The sequence below is a fragment of the Panicum virgatum genome, chromosome 1K, assembly GCF_016808335.1.
Source record: "Panicum virgatum strain AP13 chromosome 1K, P.virgatum_v5, whole genome shotgun sequence".
NCBI lineage: Eukaryota > Viridiplantae > Streptophyta > Magnoliopsida > Poales > Poaceae > Panicum > Panicum virgatum.
In genome coordinates this window covers 5316718-5336449 of record NC_053136.1, presented here as the reverse complement: position 1 = coordinate 5336449, position 19732 = coordinate 5316718, and the positions used below count along the sequence as shown (strand labels likewise).

Genomic DNA, 19732 nt, shown 5'->3' with positions numbered 1-19732 from the left:
GGAGTGGTGTGAGAGAAAAATACTATTGGGTTGGCTGGAGCTGGAGCTAGTGGCTGGAGTGGTGTGAGAGAAAAATATTGTTGGGCTGGAGCTGAAGCTGGCTGCCGAACGGAGTAAAGATAGGCAGGAGCATCACGCACCATGGGCACGTTAATGGCGCGCTCACGCTAACGTGAGCGTGACTCATCAGAGCACGCACGGCGCGGACGGACTTGGCTAGATCTTCCACGCCGTGACTGCGGTCTTGTCGCCCCCCCCCCCCCCCCCCCCCCCCCCCCGCCAAGCTGAGGATCGTATGGATGCTGCGTGCCGGAGCTTTTCCTCGCTTAATCATGGAGCCGTTGGCTTTAAGCAACGCTCCTCTCTTTTTTACCCCGCCCGGGGCGGCCCTTGTGCAGTTCAGGTTCAGCCCAAATCCAAGTTGCCGGATCGTCTGCGCCCGGCGGATAGATGGATCCTTTCGTCCGTCCGAAAGTTTTGCCCTCTATCTTCTTTCAAAAATAAAAAAAGTTTGCCCTCTCGGGAGATGGGATGAAACCGTCGGAAATCTCGAGGGGAATGCGCGCGCGTCACGCTCGATCGGATTGCGTTGCGTTGCGTCGCTGCTGGATGGGTGGGGAGATCGGCGGGCGCTGCTGGTGGCGGAGGCGAGCATCTTGTTCCATCCGGCGAAATGCTTTGCACGCCGTGAAACGACAACGCTAGATCGCCACGGGATCCTGTTGCTGGCTGATCACCGCGCGCGCAATCCGGGCTCATGGCCGCGCTAGTGCGTGCAGCAGCCTGCGACGCGAGCGCATCCCCTACTCGGAGAGCGAGCGATTAGGTGGGCGCCCTCTATAAATCGCAGACACGGCCACGCGGGGACGGGACGGGACTGGACACCCTACCCACCCTCCAACCAAGAACCGAACACCCCGCACTCCCCCACCGCTGGTCTCACCGCGTGCGCCCGGCGCCCGGCAGGCAAGGCCACGCAAGCTACGCTGACACCCACCGCACCAGGCAGATCGAACCCGGGGGCGCGGCGATGGCGGAAGGCAGCCGCGCGGCGGTTGCGCCGGCGCCCGGCCGGCGGGGCTGCTGCATCGGCGGCGGGGGCTGCGGGCTTGGGCTCGCGCGGCTGGTGCGGCGCCTGCGGCGGCGGGGCAGGCGGGCGCTGCGCGCCGCCGCCGCCTCGTCCTCGGCGCAGCCGCGCCGGCGCGCGTGCCAGTACGACCCGCTCAGCTACGCGCGCAACTTCGACCTCGGCGGCTTCGACGGCGACGCCGACGCAGCGCGCGTCCACTACGGCTGCTCCTTCTCCTCCCGCTTCGTGCTCGTGCCCGCGCCGTCGTCGGCTGCCGGCGCCGGCGCGGTCCCTGCCGGCGCTGCTCCAGCAGCAGTCGTGTCAAGCTAGTACCAGATGGATGTTACCGTGGGCAGGTTGATTGCTGCATCGTGTCCTGTCGTCCCTGTAAATACACACACTAAGCAGCCGAGCGGTTCTTGCTTTCGCGTCACACTAGCAAAGTACTCTTGCTCCAGCTACTCGCTACTGTCTGAAGTGAGAAATGCCACTCACCTGCTCATGTCTGCAAAAGTTTCCGAACTCTGAGCTGCTGCCTGCTGACCGCAGCGCTGGCTGCCGTCTGTCTGCGCGTCCATCGCGCCGCACCGGAGCCGGTCAGACGCCCTTGGTGATGCCGTTCCCGCTGGCGCGCCAGCCACACCGGCCGTCGGCCTCCATTCTCCGGTACGGTGCTGCGCGGTGGAACCAGGTGATGGCATCGAGAGAATGGGGAGCAAGAAGAAGGCTCGGCTCGCCGCGTCGTCGCCTTCCTCACCGAATCAGGTGGCCGCGGATCAGGGCCGCGAGCACTGCGGCGGACACGGCGCAGGGAGGGACGCCGGCCGGTGGCGAGATTTGGGCGTCCATTCTGCCCGCACCTTCTCACACACTCACAGTCTCACACGATGCCATGGATGTCAGGGGCTCAGGGCCGGAGGTAAAGGCTGCAAATTTTGCATTCACCTCGGTCCAGTTGCTTTTTTTTAGAATGGTTTTTTCCATTAACTCACAAACAAAGTACAGATATTGGGAGAAGATGCCCCACTCAAAGTGGTCCAGAACTTTCTTCACATTACACGATGGGACATGCGCTAAAGCCTGGCAAGAAAAGAGACAAGTATCTGAAATGGTAGCATGCCTAGCTCGCTTAGCAAGATTGTCTGCAACCCTATTTGCTTCTCTTCTAATCTTTGTTCCTGTAATATCTTCAAATTCTGCAAGAGCAGGCCGTAGCGACCAGTGTCCAGGTTGTAGGCGGCATGATCTTGCTTGGGCAGCTGAGGCTACGACCTGGTTGTCGGTGAACAGCGTAGCAACCTGCAAGTTCAGAGCAGCAGCCAGTCTGGCACCAAGAAGGAGGGCATGAGCTTCAGCCTCCAAGGGTTCCAATACCTGTGATGTTGCCACCTGAAAAAAAAATGCAGAGGAAAGACTACAAGCAGGTTGTGTGAGAATGAAGATTCCTACGCCTGTCTGAATGCGCCCTGGTGAAGTTTCCTGTAGACCAACAGAAGCATCACAAAAAATTCTTGGCCCTTCCTGCATGTGCTCGTTAGTAGGAAATGTAGCACCTATATTGACACAGTTTGCATTGGGGATAATTCTATGATTATGGTCTGATATAGCGTCCTCTTCCAAACCCATATCGTAAGCTCTGTCAATAGCCTTTGCCTCATGTAAAACACGAGCAATCGGCCAATCCTTGTTATTGAATCTATGATCATTCCGAGATTTCCACAAACACCACATGATTGAAAAAATCATACCTGCAGAAGCTTGTGATTGTCCTTGTTGCAAAATAGTAGCAATCTGTGTGTGTATCCCACGCCCTGAGGAGGAAAGAGCATCTGTTCTAAGGCCAATAGATGAAGCAAACCAAACTGCTCTGGCATAGCTACACTCAAAAAATAGATGTTTTTCATCTTCCAAGTTACCACATCTGGAACAATTTTCATTAATAGCTGAAATTATCCTATGCACCCTGCTAGCTGTCCCTAGTGCAAGTCTAAGTAGTCGCCAAGCGAAGGTTTTAACACGCGGTTGAATAGTTTTGTCAGCCCATACTCCTCGAAGAATCTGTACCACCTGCAAAGGGACACCGGCTGGAGGTCTGGTCATTGTTTCTTCAGTTGCCAATACCCTGTAAGCACTTTTGGAGGAGCATATGCCATTAGAAGCTGGTTTCCAGCATAGAATGTCAGGTCCATTTCCTGCAATGGGGTGAATCTGCAAAAGAATATTCAAGGTTTGTTGCCCAAAAAGAGTAATGATCTTGTTGGTATCCCACATTTTTGAATTTGTTATCCATAATTCAGAAACTTTACTTGGGATTAGGTATTCATTTTGTTCAAGGTTAAGACGAGCATGCATTTCCTTCCAAATGGGACACCAAGGTTGGTTCCAAATAGAAGTGTTGCCCTCTATTAGCTGTATAGTGACGTGGTTTTCAAGATGATGTCTAATACTCAAAATTGAGGCCCAAAAGGCGGATTTAGGCACATAAGCTGGAGCAGTCCACAAAGAAGTAGAAGGAAAGTATTTGGCTTTAAGGATTTTGGCCACAATAGAGTTTGAATCATGCACAAGGCACCAAGCAGAGTTGATAAGCATACCTTTGTTAACCAGCTCCAGCTTCCTGATTCCCAAGCCTCCTTCTTTCTTCGGTTTGCAAATTGCATCCCATGATCTATAATGGATAGGTTTCTTGTGGTTGTCCTTCTGAACTCCTTGCCACCAGAAGGTCCGTATGACTGCTGTAATCTTTGTTAAAAAAAATTCTTGGAGAATAGGATAGTAGACATGTAGTAGATGGGTATGGAAGCAAAAACTGATTGAATTAAAGCAAGTCTACCAGCATGATTAAGAATGTTTGCTTTTAGCATGGTGAGCCTAGATTTGAACTTTTGGTATATGAACTCATAGGCTTTGCTTTCGTCTCTGTGACTGATGAGAAGAGGATGACCTAAGTGCATAGTGTTTGGCTTGAAATCAGCGATAGGGAAGACAACCTTAATCTGAGTTTTAGTAGCTTCACTTACCTTTTTGCTGAAAAGAATTGAAGATTTGGTCCAGCTTGGGGTCTGACCTGACATTGCACAAAAACTTTGAAGAATATTGTTAATAATGTAAATCTCTTGGATGTCAGCTTTTCCACAAATGATGAGATCATCTGCAAAAAGAATGGAATGGATAGGTGGACAGCCCGGACCTAAGGTGACACCTGTTAGCCCCGCATTTTCTATGGCATCCTGCAATCTCAAAGACAGCTTGTTTATTGCAAGAACAAATAAGTATGGTGAGAGCGGACAACCTTGCCTGATTCCCCTAGTTGCCTGGAAATCCCGTAAGCTTCTCCATTGACATTAATAGAGAAAGATGTGGTCGAGATGCAAGCATGCACTAATTTAATAAAATGACCGTGATAACCTTTACGCCGCAAAGCATCAAGAACAAAAAACCACTCTATCCTATCGAAAGCTTTAGCCAAATCAATTTTCAACATGAAAGCTTCTTGATTAAAAGATTTGAGGTTGAAAGAATGCACAATTTCCTGGGCAATTATAATATTATCAGTTATCCTCCTGCCCTGAATGAAAGCATGCTGCGAATGATGAATGTGGTCAGGTAACTCTTCTTTAATTCGGTTTGTTAAGGATTTTGCAATTAAGCGATAGATCACATTGGTGAGACTAATAGGTCTATAATCAGTGACATGATGTGCATGAGCCTTTTTTGGAATAAGAACAATTTCAGTTGCATTGAGAGTGATAGGGAAATTACCAGAATTGTAAAAATCAGTAACAAGCTTGTGGATGTTTGTTTGATCCAAGGCCAAGCAGCTCTATAGAAAGCAACATTGAGTCCATCCGGTCCTAGAGCAGCAGTGAAACACATGCTTTTTATGATCTGTAAATACTCATCAACACTTGGAGTTGAATTAGTGTAATCATTAATTATGGTACCTTCACTATTGAAATTGAAACTCTGCATAGGAATTGAAGAGATTAGTGTAATCATTAGTGTAATTCGGTCCAGTTGCTTTATGCGCTGCAGAAGAAATTGCTTTGCGTTCGGATGTGGCCTACACCTTTCGATATTCTCTGCTTGCTTCTTCTTATGGAATTATTCCGATGATGTCATGGATGATCGTTGCTTGAAAGATTGTGTAACTGATGTTTCTTTTGCAACGCGGACAGAAAAAACAAAATGCAGACTGTAGTAGCACTTCTTTCAAGACTGCAAATCACAGTGCCTCTGTTCGTTGTGCTGTTGCTGGTGGTTGGTACTGATTTATTGTGAGAGAAAAGTACTGCTGGCTGGCTGGTGGCTTCTGGCGGGTGTTGATTTAGTATGAGAGGAAAATACTGTTCGCTGATGGAAACGAACAGAGTGAGTACGTCTGAACAATTTTGCTCAACTGATGAGAAAATAGCAAAACTCCAAAGTTCTTTCGAAAAGGAATAAGTGAAAAATAGCTATTGTAGTTGTAGTTGTTAGTTGTTACACACCTAGGCCTGGCTAGCACGCCCACTTTGCTTATCAACGTTGTAGCAGGTAAATTTCTGTCTTCGTTCTCTAGAAAGTTTTTTTCCCCCAAGAGTGCATGATAGGTTGGAATGTAGATCACTGCAGAGTTGTTTGTCTAGTCCAGAGTTCATGATAGGTTGGAATGTAGGTCACAGGCTCCAGAGTTGACCACTGCAGGGTGCTTGTCTGTCCCCGTAGTCTCTGCCTGTGCTGCTCCAGCAGCAGTCGCGACTAGCTAGAAGCAATGGATGTTAGTGGTGCTCAGGGGCGAAGCCAGCCATGGCGGTCACCGAGGTCATCGTTATTTTTTGACGGGGTCAGTAGCATCAAAATCGGTGCTGAATAGTAATCTGTATAGGATTTCTAAAATATTGTCGGGTCCGCTGACCCCGATCGCAAGCTTTATCTTCGCCACTGGTGGTGCTGCATCATCGTCTCTTCATACTGTAAATCAAGGGAAGCATGATTGTACATAAAAAACTGACTCACTGATCACCCCAGTGATTCTTGGTTTCTTGTCAAACTAGCAAACTTCTCTTGTTCCAGCTACATGCTGCTTTCTGAACTCTGAACTCTGAAGTGAGGCTGCTCTCTCTGTGCATCTCTTCTACCATGATGCTGCCATCCTCCACGCCGGTGCACCGACGACGCTGGTGAATGTTGATGATTGATGTGGCATCCATTTCTCTGTAGCTGATGATGGCGTCAAGAGAAGGGATCGGAAGGCTCGGCTCGCTAAGACTGACTTTAATAGTCGAGGTGCATTCACGAGAGGTAAAACGAGTTTGCCTCTCGTGAACAGTGGATGCAAAAGCAAAAATGCCATCCGCGCCGCCGCGAGGAGTTCGAGCGCGCGCCGCCGCTCCGTGCCGTGCACAGCTCCACGCGCGCCGCCGCGCACCGGACACCCGCCGCAACCGCCACACCTCCACCTCCCCGCCCGTCTCCGGCCACCTCGGCCTCGCCCGCGCGCGTCCGACCGCCGTGCGCGCGGAGGTCGCGGCCCGGCCAGCGTGCGCCGTCGCGGCCCGTCCAGGCCGCGCCATCGCGGCCTGGCGCGGGAGAGCGCCCCCGCGCGCCGTCGCATGGCCTCCGCGGCGGGGAGGAGCGGGGAGGCAGCGGAGAAGGGGCATAGGGCGAGCGGAGCGGAGCCATGGCGAGCGCGCGCCGCCGTCCGCGTCCGCGTCCGCGCACCGCCGTCCGCGTCCGCGTCCGCGCGCCGCCGTCCGCGTCGTGCTCCGCCGGCTGCGGAGGGCTCGGGCTCCCTCCTCCCTCGCCACGCCGGCCGAGCGGTGGCGGCTCCCTCCTCCCACCTTCGCCCCACCCCGGACGAGGGACGCGGCCCAGCTCGCCGCGGCGCGGAGGTCGTGGGGGAGGAGCTCCCGCGCCATGCCGTGCGCCAGCACGACGTACGCGGTCGCCGTGGCCACCGCCACCCGCTCAAGGTTGCAAGGCGGCGGCCCCGGATTGACGCCCCCCTGGATTCACCCGCCGCTCTGCTCCTCCGTCGGCCTGGAGAGGGAGGGAGGCGGCGGAGCTTGCGGCCGGCGAGCCCGAGGCCGGACGACCCGAGCCGCTGCGGGCGGAGCTTGAGGCCGGCGAGCTCGCGGCCGGCGAGCCCGAGGCCGGCCGACCGGAGCCGCTGCGGGCGGAGCTCGAGGCCGCCATGGGCCTCCGGTGCTCGAGCTCCGGGGGCCCAGCTCGGAGAGGGAGGGAGGGGGCGGCGGCGACCGCGGCTACGGCGAGGATGGGGCGGCGGCGAGGAGGGGTCGGCGGCGACCGCGGCTCGCCTGGCCCCGCGAGCTGTATGCCTTCGAGGAGAGAGGAGAGGTATTTTTACCTCTCCTCACGAAGCAAAATGCATCGTCGTTTGCATGCGCTGTTGGACGCCCGTTCGGCGATGCACAGTATCGTCGCGGAGGCATATATGCTTTTACGTATGGCTGTTGGAGTCAGTCTAAGGGGCTGTTTGGATCCTAGGAATCAAATCTCTCTTTTGACACTGATTAGATGGACTAAATAAGAGCTAATTGCAAAACTAATTACATAAGACACGATTAATTGTCGAAACGAACCCATTGATGCTATTGAGCCCATGATTAGCGCATGTTTATTCTAGCACAACATTATCAAATCATGATCTAATTAGCATCAATGGGTTTGTCTCAACAATTAGCCTTCATTTATGCAATCTGTTTTGTAATTAGCTTAAATTTAATATTTTAATTGTTGTCCAAACTTCTGATGTAACAGGACTGAAACTTTTAGTATAACACCAAACAACCTAAATCATGTGTACCCTCATTGGTGCTTGCGGATGAGGGCCGCGACTACTGCGACGGACGCGACGCAGCGACGCCGGCCGATGGTGAGATTTGGGCGCCCGTTAGTCCACGCGGCCTCCTGTGGCCGTCCTCCGTCGTGGCCGGTGGATTTGTCTCAAGCGACTTCACATAGCCAATCCGTAATCGCAACGACCCAATTGTAAGAGAGAAGCTCTACCAACGAGCTATAATCCCTCCTCCCCCAGCCAAGTGGAATATGCATGAAAGAGTCAGGTGTCTTTTCTTTCCCTTCATACCAAGATTAGCATGGTTGATGATATCAGCCAAAGTATTAATAACGCGACCTTAAACATGCTCCCACTAGAACAATGCATGACAGCAGCAGAGCCCTCCCCCCCCTACCTAGCTTCGACGCTGGGCGTCGGCCGCCGGCGACCAGAGGCGAGGGGCAACCATAAGTTTAATCCAAACCGTGGTCACCAAATTTTTCACATTTTGACCTCTTATTTGAATTAATAGTGCTCCAGTATTTGAATTGTAGAAAATCCTCTAATTCGCGTGCAGTGGGGTAGGTCTGGCAGGGCGCGGAGCGGTGGAACGAAGGAGCAGAGGGAGGGGGGGACTATCGGTCTGACAAAATGAAAAGACGAGTGTTGTGCCCCTTTTAGCAGTAGAGATAGCTGCTATGTGTGTGCCCCTTTTAGCAGTAAAGATAACCGCTACACATGATTACTGATACCCTTTTACTGAATGCGATCAGTAATACGAGAACTCGATTGAATAATTTTTAATTAATTTGTTCAGTAATTTTACTGCTGGATGTAGAATAACCCTAACTATGAAATCATGAATAGTATTATTGTAGGCTCGTAGCTCACATCGAGCTCGGCTCGGGATGCTGCAGCTTGAGGTGGCACCGCGGCAGGCTCGGTCGAGCCGGCTCATTGACAGCCCTCCCGCTCAGGCTCAGGGCCTCATGTTCATCTCCCCCCTCTGTTTCTTATACCTTTCCCTTCTCTCGGACTCGCTCGTCCCTTGCTCTTCCTTCCCCGGCGGCGACGACCGGGCGAGCGGCGGCGCCATTTGTCACGTATCCGCCCAGCCCTTTGCCGGCGACGAGCATCCGCCAGGTATGCCCGCCCCTTCTCTTTCCTTCTGCCGTGCGAGACGGAGCACCCCCAAACCCTAACTAAACTATTTGTATTCGGATCTGAATCCAGCTACAATATCTTAATTCTTACCTACTAACTCCGATTTCGTTTGCAAAAATTACCGGGTGTGCATGTGTGTGTACACCCATGCCCTGTGCTGGGTCCGCCCCTGCTTCGCTTGTTTTGGACATGGGTTGACTTCTAAAAATAGAGTACTGATGCTCTGAAAATTGCGCGCGTGTTCTTGGAAGAAAGAGGGTTGACTCGTCTGCAGCCTCCAGAGCAGCTGAGCTGAGCTGAGCTTTGGTCCTGTCTCCTGTGCATGTGCTTTAGAGATGTGTACAAGAACCTATGTTAGCGTATTGGTGATGGTGTTGCGGCTCTAGGCTCCTTATGTGACGTGTGCATGTTGTGCTTATGCCAGTTTCAGATTTATCCTGCTGAGTAGTGCGTGCGTACGCCTGATACTATGATGCTCTCATCATTTGTTTGCTCATGAACCGTCAGGAGTAGGGAGTTTTCCTTCCAGCTGTCGAATCATGTTTGTGGTGAGAGATATGGTGATATTCTGTTGGAGCTATAATTCTCTTAACGACAGCATTTTGTACCTGTTCTGCGTGTTAGGATGACGTACTAATTTTCTTAAAATAAATAATTGAATGAAAATGGCATTGGTGCACTATTTGTTGGTTTCCTTATCTGTTAGGCATGCAATGCATAGCAGGCTACCTTTCTCACCCTGATACTGAGGATTTAGGGCTAAGTGGTGGGTCTTTGCTCTCCCCTCTGGCCTTGGGATAGAGTCATCACTGGTTGCAGCAGCAGTGATGGTGCTACTGCCCACTGGTCATCCTGCTATGCAAATTGTCTCTATGAAGTGCTAATCCAGATTGCAGTGGATTACATTTCTTCAACGTGCTTAGATGGGGTAATTAATTTGGTTCTAGAGTTGTAGTTCGATCTTCGACATGGTAGTAGCTTTAGGATGTGCTCCTCCCATTCACAATTTAGAAATCTTAATTTATAGGTAAACTTTTGTTCCCATGCATCTATTGAATCTGTTTTTTGTGAAGACGTCGAGTTATTCTCAGTGCCATGTCCATGGCATGTTGACAAGACATGTCAACTTTACTCCACTCAAGCCAATACCTGGTCTCCACATTATCGAAAAAGTACTATTTAGGCAGTTGCAGTCCAGCTTAAGCTTACTTGTACTGTATGTATTTGATTTTTGGAAATTGCAAGTGAAGAGAGATTATTATGAAAACTTTATATATGTATTGGTTTTCTGTAAACAGACTTAATGATAAAGGGGCCCATCTAACTAAATTGTCTTTCCATCATCAAGTTCATATATGTAAGCTATGTTGTTTTGTTGTAGGCCTGCTGTTTTTCCCTGCATTGGCTTGATTTGTGTAGTAGTCATTTGCACATAACTTCAGCTTGACACCATTTTAACTTTACAAGCTCTGTTACGCGGATACTCCTAGGAGGTGGCGTATCTGTATCCGATACGTATCGGATACGGATACACCCCGGATACGCCTCGGATACGTTTCTAGCCGTATCCTAAAAAAACGGATACGTATTTGCTTGGATACGCGTATCCGATACTTTTGGGCCAGATGGGATACAACCCATAGCAGTAATCAGCCAACCCAAATGCTGTTTTAGTAGTAAGAGATGATACAAAATGATGAACTTGCTGCAATAGAACTGTAGAACTAGATGAGCAGCAACTGAAGAACCCCTTGTGGAATCAGTTGTGCTTTTAGAGAAGGCTAGTTATAGAGGTAATGTTATATGGACATGCAAGTATTGCACATCTGAGTATAGGGGAAGTTACTCAAGAGTAAATCTCACTTGCTGAATATCTATGTGATATTTATGTGTAATTATTAATTATCCTAGCCGTATCCCCGTATCAGTGTTTTTTGGGAAAGTGCGTATCCGCATATCCGATACGTATCATATCCGATACCCGTACCAGTATCCGTGTAACATGGTTTACAAGTCTGGCATATGGATGTGTCATAGCCTTAATTTTGACTCCCTTTTGGTTAGCATAAATAGAAAATACACTACTTTACTAATTTAGATGGAATTAAATAGCCACCAATACCATGTGTGGGGGGTCCCTAACTGAAAGTGTAAGGATATGTGCTTTTCTTGTTGATCTAAATCTGCTTGGACTTGTATACCTTGATTATCGTTGTAGTCTGCACTTCTGTACAATGTACCTGTACTGTATGTCACTCTGAACTTCTGCATTATTCACGCTGTTGATCCATTCAACTTGCCTTGTTGTAACAGTCTGGAAGTTAGATACTTTTGCATTTGTCCATAACCTATTTGACCAATACTGGCAGGGGCTCGCTGGTTGTGCAAATACCAACTTTTAGATTATTGAAAATGGGAGCATGAAAGGTAATTTTGCCTTCCTGTCATGCACTACAGGGAGTTAACAAGGTTAATAGGTGTTCTGATTTTTAATGATTCTTGTCTGCTTTACTGTGTATTGTTTTCTTTTTATTTTATGATGGTAAGTCCCTTTTGATTTCACTTGTTCGAGTATTCATGTATTTATGTTCATCCGGTTTCTTTGTGTTTGTGATATGGATATTAACCATCAAGATGAAATGTTATCTTCATGAGCTAGCACCAGTGCAATTGATAAGATGAATTTGTCCTTATGATGACATTTTGCAAGCAAGCATCTTTTTGTTCCTTCAGTTGGATTATTTTCTGTACTCAAGCGGAGTAAAAGGCATTCCTGTTCATCTACATGGACTTAAGAATTTCAATAGTTTTATAAGCTGCAATATGATTTTTGTCTTTTACAATTGTTATAACCTGTAATTTAGTAATGTTTCTGGTTGATCTGGATGAAAAAAATCAACTGATCAAATTTATAATTGTTTTCCAAGGGTCAGGACGATCATTGATTTTGGACAAACAAGATCTTCCATGGAACCATCCTCACAGCCGCAGCCTGTGATGGGTGTTGCTACTGGTGGATCACAAGCTTATCCTGCTGCTGCTTCCTATGCGCCTCCAGCAATGGTACCTGGAGCTCCTGCTGTTGTTCCTCCTGGCTCACAGCCAGCAGCACCATTTGCCAATCCAGCTCAACTCAGCGCTCAGCACCAGATGGTCTACCAACAAGCTCAGCAATTTCACCAACAACTGCAGCAACAGCAACAGCAGCAGCTCAGAGAGTTCTGGACTACCCAGATGGATGAGATCGAGCAGACAACTGACTTCAAGAACCACACCTTGCCACTTGCAAGGATAAAGAAGATAATGAAGGCTGATGAGGATGTGCGGATGATTTCTGCAGAAGCTCCTGTTGTCTTTGCGAAGGCATGTGAGGTATTCATATTGGAGCTGACATTGAGATCATGGATGCACACAGAAGAGAACAAGCGCCGGACCTTACAGAAGAACGACATTGCAGCTGCCATCACTAGGACTGACATATATGACTTCCTGGTGGACATAATTCCTAGGGATGAAATGAAAGAAGAGGGACTTGGACTTCCAAGGGTTGGCTTGCCGCCTGCTGTGGGGGCACCGGGTGATAGCTATCCACCATATTACTATATGACAGCACAGCAGATGCCACCAGGAGGTGGAATGGTATATGGTGGCCAGCAGGGTCACCCGGTTACGTATATGTGGCAGCAGCCTCAGGGGCACGAGGAAGAGCCTCCTGAAGAGCAGCAGCAGCAGCAACGATCCACCTGAAACTGAAAGTAGCTAAGAGATGATACAGCTAAGCCATTGCATGATGATCCTGAACCTAGGCCTCTAAACAAACGATTTGGTTATGTTATTGTGCCCATGATTGTTGATTGCTGGCCAAGACGGTTATTTATCGTTAATTAGGTCATAGTTTCCTAATGGTAGTTTCGACTCCCGACGCTGCCATGACAGCATTAGAAAAAGATTGTGATTTGGTAGGTGATTTGCATCTAATGTAGTAAGATTACCATTTTCTGTCTAATCGAATATTCGAACTTGTGGGCCAATGGAGCCCCTATTATGTGTTTGGCTGTTTGCCACTTTTGTTGGCCACTGTGCTCTTCCTAGTTCGTTGGCAAGAATATCTTGCCTTCCTGATCTGACACAAAGAATCGAGATGCTGGAAACTGTCAGAAACTAGCCGTCTTTCTGTAGAGTTTTTTTACCATGACGCGAGCGTGGAGAGTACTAATGGGCTGTTGCCGCCTCAGGCGCAGGAGAGCCCCAAAGTTTGTCAATTTTTATATGAATTGAAATTGAACTAGGAGTTCAAAACATTTTTTTTGTGAAAAATGTCAAAACAGTGTGCCAACTTTAACTTTTTTTTTCAGAACTTAAAAGTAGGTCTTTGGATTTACCCTTTTCAAAATCTTGGGCATTTTCGCAGCAGATGCACACGTGTGTTCACTAGTTGCTTCCGGATGTTATACGCAGCGATTAATTTTGCATGAGGCACTAACGACAGACAGTATACTCTTGCTTCTACTGTTACTGTGATTTCAACTGTAGAAGCAATCGTATAATGTTGCAAGCTAGCTTGAAGTAAATAATCAATCCATGGCAACAAGTTACAACAATTCTACACGATTCCTGTGCGATTTCAAGTTCCGAGTATATGCACCAATATTTTTCTTCAGTTAGGTTACTCTGGTTACCCTATATGCCAAAGAAAAAAATCGTCTCCCAACCTAGAAGTTAAACGCAGCAAGAACATTACACATATATAAAATGAGACGCCAAGTTAAGCTCCCCTTGAGGCCATGATTGATAATCCGCACTTTGGTGGCAATATGTCTCCCAATAGCTATCTCCTCGAAATCCAGAAAAAACCTCCAAAGTAAATCTCAATTGGATGCACAACTCTAATACCTTCAAACTGGCAACAACAACAACCGACTTCTGAAAGGAAAAATATAAAGAAAAAAAAATCAAATTCAACAATGAAACATTAATAATAAATCCAAAGTTTATTTTTGAGAAAAAATGGCATGACTGAAACTGGAAATGGCCATAGCTCCCCAATAACTGGACTTGGCCATTAACAAAAAAAAACCTCACAGGCACAGACAAATAACGGTTCGACCGACCCTCCCTTCCTCCATTTTTCTAGTCCCAACTTGAGGCCTTGAGTTCTGACAAAATCATTGTCGGGTACCACGATCAGGGGTACCCTAATCGGGGTACTAAGATCACTTTGAAAACGCAAACACATGTTAAGCGACTGAGCCCACGAAGGCCCACGGCCTGCTTCACATCCACAAGAAAGGAAAGGACTCAAAGAAGCCCAGCGTGCGGCCCATTCGCATCCCCCTCGAACCCGTGGGACGGTCTCCGCCTCGCTCGAGGGTCCCCGTCGAGACCCCTCGACTGCGCCCCGCACCTCCGCCTCGCTCGAGGGTAGCGAACCTACCCTCGAGCGGGCGAAACATCTCCGCCTCGCTCGAGGGTAGCAAACCTACCCTCGAGGGTGTAACTCATCTCCGCCTCGCTCGAGGCCACCCCTCGGCATAAGGGACAAACGGCCCTGCCGCTCAACCACTCGTCGTACGAAGGCATTGAAGGCCAGCCACTCCACCACGGCACCCAGGACAGGCGGCGTCGGGCCGCCATTCCCACAGTGGATGTGACAGGGGTCCCATCCGCTGACTCCGGTCACCGCTCCGCCATCCCGGATGCTGTAGCGGCACTGTTGGACCTGCGACGCGAGACAAGACAGGCTCTGCACTGCTCCCGTTACTATTCTGCCTGCACCGACCACTGGACCCGTCTCCCGCTAGGGAAGGGGTCCGGCGACGTCACGTGTCCTTCAGAAAGGGGGCGCTCAGCACGCGCGGACGGAGTCCCCCGGACCTCCCCCCTCGAGGAGTTCGGGACCTCCGCGTGTCCCCCGGACCTCCTAGTGTACACGCCCGCACTCCGACCAGGGAGTCCGAGGCCGCCGCGCGTCCCGCTACTGCTGTCGCTGGTGCATGCATGACTCTAGTCCGTAGGGTCCACTGAACGCCACCACGTCGTATATAGAAGACCATACATCAGCGACGACCACGCCGCCTGCAGGGGCTGGCAGGACGACCGGCGCAATCTTCGCAGGACCAAGGACGATATCCAAGACACCTGCCACGCCTGACGCCATGCCCTACAGTGTACTTTCTACAGTATCCGACCACTGTACCCCGCGATTCGGGGGAATACGACGACTTCCACGCCCCACTCATGTGCGCCGCCCCCTCCTTGTAACTATAAAAGGAGAAGGCGGGCTACCTTTAGACAGGACGCTCACTTAGACACTCAGACATGCTCTCTCTCTCTCGGAGAACGCTCAGAGGCTCCTAGACGAGATCCATCATCACCCACGCTCCGGCATCCCTATTCGCCACGTTCAACCCCGCTTCTAGCAGAGACCTGGGAGCTTCTCTTCCTCTCTCGCCTCGCTTGTATCCCCTACTACAAGCACGTCGGGTGCAAGATAATACAGTGCCCTCGCACACCCCCTTTGCTGGACGTACGGCCCCGATGCCGGAACCAGGATAAACCGTGCGTTACTGTGTTGCCTCTTGCCTCATCATCTGGGACGAGGAAACACGCAGCATTCACTAGTTGGGATCCGGCCCCCCGGGTCGGGACACCGACAGTTGGCGCGCCAGGTAGGGGCGCTCGCGTGACATTTTCTCTCTTGTTCCCATTTAATCTCCAGGGATGGCGAGCAGATCCAACCCATACCCCATGGGTGTTTCGGATCCGCTCCTAGCGGGATTCGTGATCTGGTTCGGGAGTCTCGAGTTCAGAGAGACCGGCAACGGTTACCTCATGCGGCTCCTCTCACCCAAACGCAATCCCATCACCCCGACTTCACCAGCCCGGCACAACAGGCGCTCGGGTCAGCGTTCGCGACAAGCACACGCGGAGCGGCGTCGTGCAACACGCCACAACTCCCCCACGTGGGTCGAGGCTGGCATGTCGCAACTTAGCATCATGGCCAACAGGGCCACCGTTTCATCATCACGTGCCTCGGCGCCATCTGCGCCGGCAACATCACTTGCTGCGGCACCAGTGTCTCTCAGGGGGGGCTCGACCTCGCCTTCGCCCTTCCCCTTTGGGATGCGCAACACTGCCGCTCGCACCTATGCCTCTTCAATCAGCACTAACTTCACCGAGTATGAGGATCTGCCGGGCCATCATCTTCTATCGATCCGCAACCTCATCACATCATCTCCTGACGAACTCTACCCCGAAACGGCGAGCTCGATCGCCGACGACGTCAACTTCTTCATGAACAACTTCACGGCCGAGGAGGCCGAGGACTACTCCGGGGTTTGCGACCCTGACGCTCTCCGCTCTTTCCAGCTGGCGACGGCTTACTGCCTCACCTGCTCTGAAGACTCCAGCGAGGGGGATTTCGATCCTTCCCGGGAGTGCTTCATGGTCCAACTCGCGGACGGGCAAGACGACAACGCCCCGGGTGACGACGGGAATGGCGGGGCGGACGCGCAAGCGAATCCACCGGTGGTGCCACCTGCAGCCCCTTCTTCTTCGTCAAGCTCGGCGGCGCGGCAAGCACAGCTGGCACAGCTCAAGGAGCTTCAGGCCAAGCTTGACTAGCAGCGTCAGCAAACTCAGGAGCTGCGCACCGCACTCGAGCAGCAGCGTACCGCGCGTGGTGCACATGCCCAGGCGGCGGGACGTGTGGCCCGGGAGCGCATCCTGGCCGACGACAACGTTGACAAACCTCCGGAACTGAAGACGGCCGACAAAAAACTCATCGCTGCGGCCTATCTACTCCAAGCTATGCCCGAGCCTTCGACGCCTTCGGGCCGCAACCTGCACCGCGAGGCACAGGAGCTCATCGAGCAAGCTGCCGTGCAGCAGGCCGAGAGTTCTGTGTCTCGTATGCGCTCGAAAGCCCCGGAGCAGCCTGGTGGGACTGCGTACCAGGACCGCGAGGTCTCTGTGCACACACCACCAGCAGGAAAGGGCAAGGCAGCCGTAGCGCCCGGTGCGAAGGCACCCTCAATACACGAGCACGTCGGCAGAGTTCCCGTAAGGGAGCGAATCCGTGACACGCGCGGGCATGTGGTGACGGCAACGCCCGCAACATCATCGACGGCAGGAGATACACCCCTCGACGGGGTGGGCGCTTCGACCCCGAGCACGACAGGGGTGAGTCACCAGAGCCCCCGGGCACCCGTGTGTTCAGCCGGGAGATTCGGACTGCTTCCTTTCCCCTGCGCTTCCGACAACCCAACACCCTCGTCAAGTACTTGGGCGAGCTGACCCTGCGTGCCAGCTAGGCGGTGCGACGGAGGACGCGGTCATTATCCGCAACCTCCCTCTTCACCTTGCCGACGCCACACGAACATGGCTCGAGCATCTGCCTGCGGATCAGATCCACAACTGGGCCGACTTGGTCCAGATCTTCGTGGGCAATTTCCAGGGCACATACGTGCGCCCTGGGAACTCCTGGGACCTCAAGGGGTGCCGCCAAAAGCCCAACGAGTCCCTGCGCGACTACGTGCGACGCTTCTCCAAGCGATGCACCGAGCTCCCCAGCGTCACCCACGTCGAGGTCATCAACGCCTTCCTTGAGGGCACGACGTGCAGGAACCTGGTGCATGAGCTCGCGAGAAGCCGTCCGACCAACACCAACGAGCTGTTCGACGCTGCCACCAACTACGCCGCCGGTGAAGAAGCTGTTGGTGCCATCTTCGACGACAAGCCTAGCAAGCGCAAGGACGATGCGCCCGCGGAGGGCAGCAATGTCAAGCCCAACGCCCCCGCCAAGAAACAGAAGCGGGGGAGGAAGGGAAAAAAGCCGGTCCCACCGAACCAGCGTGGTTCGGGGCAGGCAGAGGACTCCGAGGAGGGCTTCACTGCTGCCCCGGACCGCAAAGGACCTCGAGGCCCCCCTCGAGGCGGTGTTGGCCAGTTCGATGACATGTTTAAGAAGCCGTGCCCTTACCACAAGGGCCCGGTCAACCATACCCTCGAGCAGTGCGAAATGCTCAAGAAGTATTACAACCGCGTCGCGCATCGCGACGAAGACAAGAAGAAGGATGCGGGCGACAAAGGTGGAGATGAGGAGTTCCCCCCAGTGGAGAACGCCTTCTTCATCTTTGGAGGAGCAACGACGAACATGACTTCTCGGCAGAGCAAGCGCGAGCGCCGGGAAGTTTTCTCCGTCACCAAGGCCACGCCATCCTACCTCGACTAGTCAAAGGACACCATTTCCTTTGGCCGCGAGGACCACCCCGACTACGTCCTGCATCCGGGACGGTATCCGCTCGTTGTCGATCCCATCATTGGCAACACCCGCTTCTCCAAGGTGCTCATGGACGGAGGTAGCAGCCTCAACATCATGTACGCCCACACCTTGGAGCTCATGGGGATCGGACTGGACAAGCTTCTCCCCAGCAAGTCGCCATTCCATGGCGTTGCGCCGGGAAAGCGCGTCCAACCCCTCGGCCAGATCGATCTACCTGTCTGCTTTGGCACGGCAGCTAACTTCCGCAATGAGGTACTCACTTTTGAGGTGGTGGGGTTTCGAGGATCCTACCATGCCATCCTTGGTCGTCCTTGCTACGCCAAATTCATGGCCATCCCCAACTACACCTACCTCAAGCTCAAGATGCCGGGTCCAAAGGGCGTCATCACCATCGGCTCTTCGTTCCTACGAGTGCGACGTCGAATGCGTTGAGCGCGCGGAGGCTCAAGCAGAAGACGAGGCCCTCGCAGCCACCCTCGATAAAATGGCAAGCGAGGCCTTGGACTCCATGCACCGACACGCCGGGAGCTTCGAAGCCGCCGAGGGTATCAAGAAGGTGCCCCTTGACCCGAGCCACCCCAACGACAAGGCGTTGCAGATCAGCGCCACCTTCGACGGCAAATAGGAAGTGGTGCTCGTCGATTTTCTCCGCGGCAACGCAGACATCTTTGCGTGGAGCCCCTCGGATATGTCTGGCATACCGAGGGCAGTCGCCGAGCACTCCCTTGATGTCCGACCCAACTCCAAGCCGTCGAAGCAGCGCCTGCGCTGCTTCGACGAGCTCAAGCGACGGGCGATCGGCGAGGAGTTGCAGAAACTTCTGGCGCCCGGATTCATCAAGGAGGTATTCCATCCCGAGTGGCTAGCTAATCCAGTATTAGTGAAGAAAAAGAGTGGGAACTGGAGGATGTGTGTAGATTACACTAGTTTAAATAAGACATGTCCGAAGGTTCCCTTTCCTTTGCCATGAATTGATCAGATTGTAGATACTACTGCGGGATGCGAACTTCTATCCTTTCTTGATGCCTACTCCGGTTACCACCAAATCAAGATGAAAGAGTCCGACCAGCTCGCGACTTCTTTTATCACACCTTTCGGCATGTACTGCTACGTTACGATGCCCATTGGCCTCAGAAACGCTGGAGCTACATACCAGCGGTGTATGCTCCATGTTTTCGGAGACCATATTGGGCGCAGTGTAGAGGCATATGTCGATGACATCGTTGTAAAATCCAGGAAGGCGGACGACTTGGTTGCCGATCTCAGGATCGCATTCGATTGCCTGCGGGCCAAAGGGGTAAAACTTAACCCCGAGAAGTGCGTGTTCGGGGTGCCTCGAGGCATGCTCTTGGGCTTCATTGTCTCCCAGCGGGGCATCGAACCCAACCCTGACAAAGTCTCGGCCATCGCTCGGATGTGACTGATCCGAGACCTA

The 19732-nt window shown here is 51.9% G+C and overlaps 3 protein-coding genes across 6 annotated transcripts; 2 read left to right on the top strand and 1 right to left on the bottom strand.

Annotated features, from left to right (window-relative positions):
• The first annotated feature begins 858 nt into the window (after nt 1-858).
• Nucleotides 859-1582, top strand: LOC120665613. The gene has a single exon (XM_039945252.1). The coding sequence runs from the start codon at nt 1031-1033 to the stop codon at nt 1397-1399; it is 369 nt and encodes a 122-aa protein (XP_039801186.1). The 5' UTR covers nt 859-1030; the 3' UTR covers nt 1400-1582.
• LOC120665531 lies at nt 1411-5079 on the bottom strand. Its single transcript, XM_039945156.1, has 2 exons — nt 2631-5079; nt 1411-2583 (listed from the first exon to the last, which is right to left on the bottom strand). Exons 1-2 carry the CDS (start codon nt 3659-3661, stop codon nt 2568-2570), a joined length of 1047 nt encoding a protein of 348 aa, XP_039801090.1. The 5' UTR covers nt 3662-5079; the 3' UTR covers nt 1411-2567.
• Nucleotides 5080-8832: 3753 nt separating this feature from the next.
• On the top strand, nt 8833-13066 carry LOC120665283 (nuclear transcription factor Y subunit C-4-like). 4 transcript variants are annotated; one of them, XM_039944983.1, is made up of 3 exons: nt 8850-8993; nt 11384-11441; nt 11948-13066. In XM_039944983.1, exon 3 carries the CDS (start codon nt 11982-11984, stop codon nt 12759-12761), a length of 780 nt encoding a protein of 259 aa, XP_039800917.1. In that variant the 5' UTR covers nt 8850-8993; nt 11384-11441; nt 11948-11981; the 3' UTR covers nt 12762-13066. The 4 variants fall into 4 exon arrangements, with proteins under 4 accessions (XP_039800988.1, XP_039800848.1, XP_039800917.1 ...); XM_039944842.1 differs by having other exon boundaries at nt 8851-8993; nt 11942-13066; XM_039945054.1 differs by lacking the exon at nt 11384-11441 and having other exon boundaries at nt 8833-8993; nt 11942-13066.
• The last annotated feature ends 6666 nt before the right edge of the window (nt 13067-19732 follow it).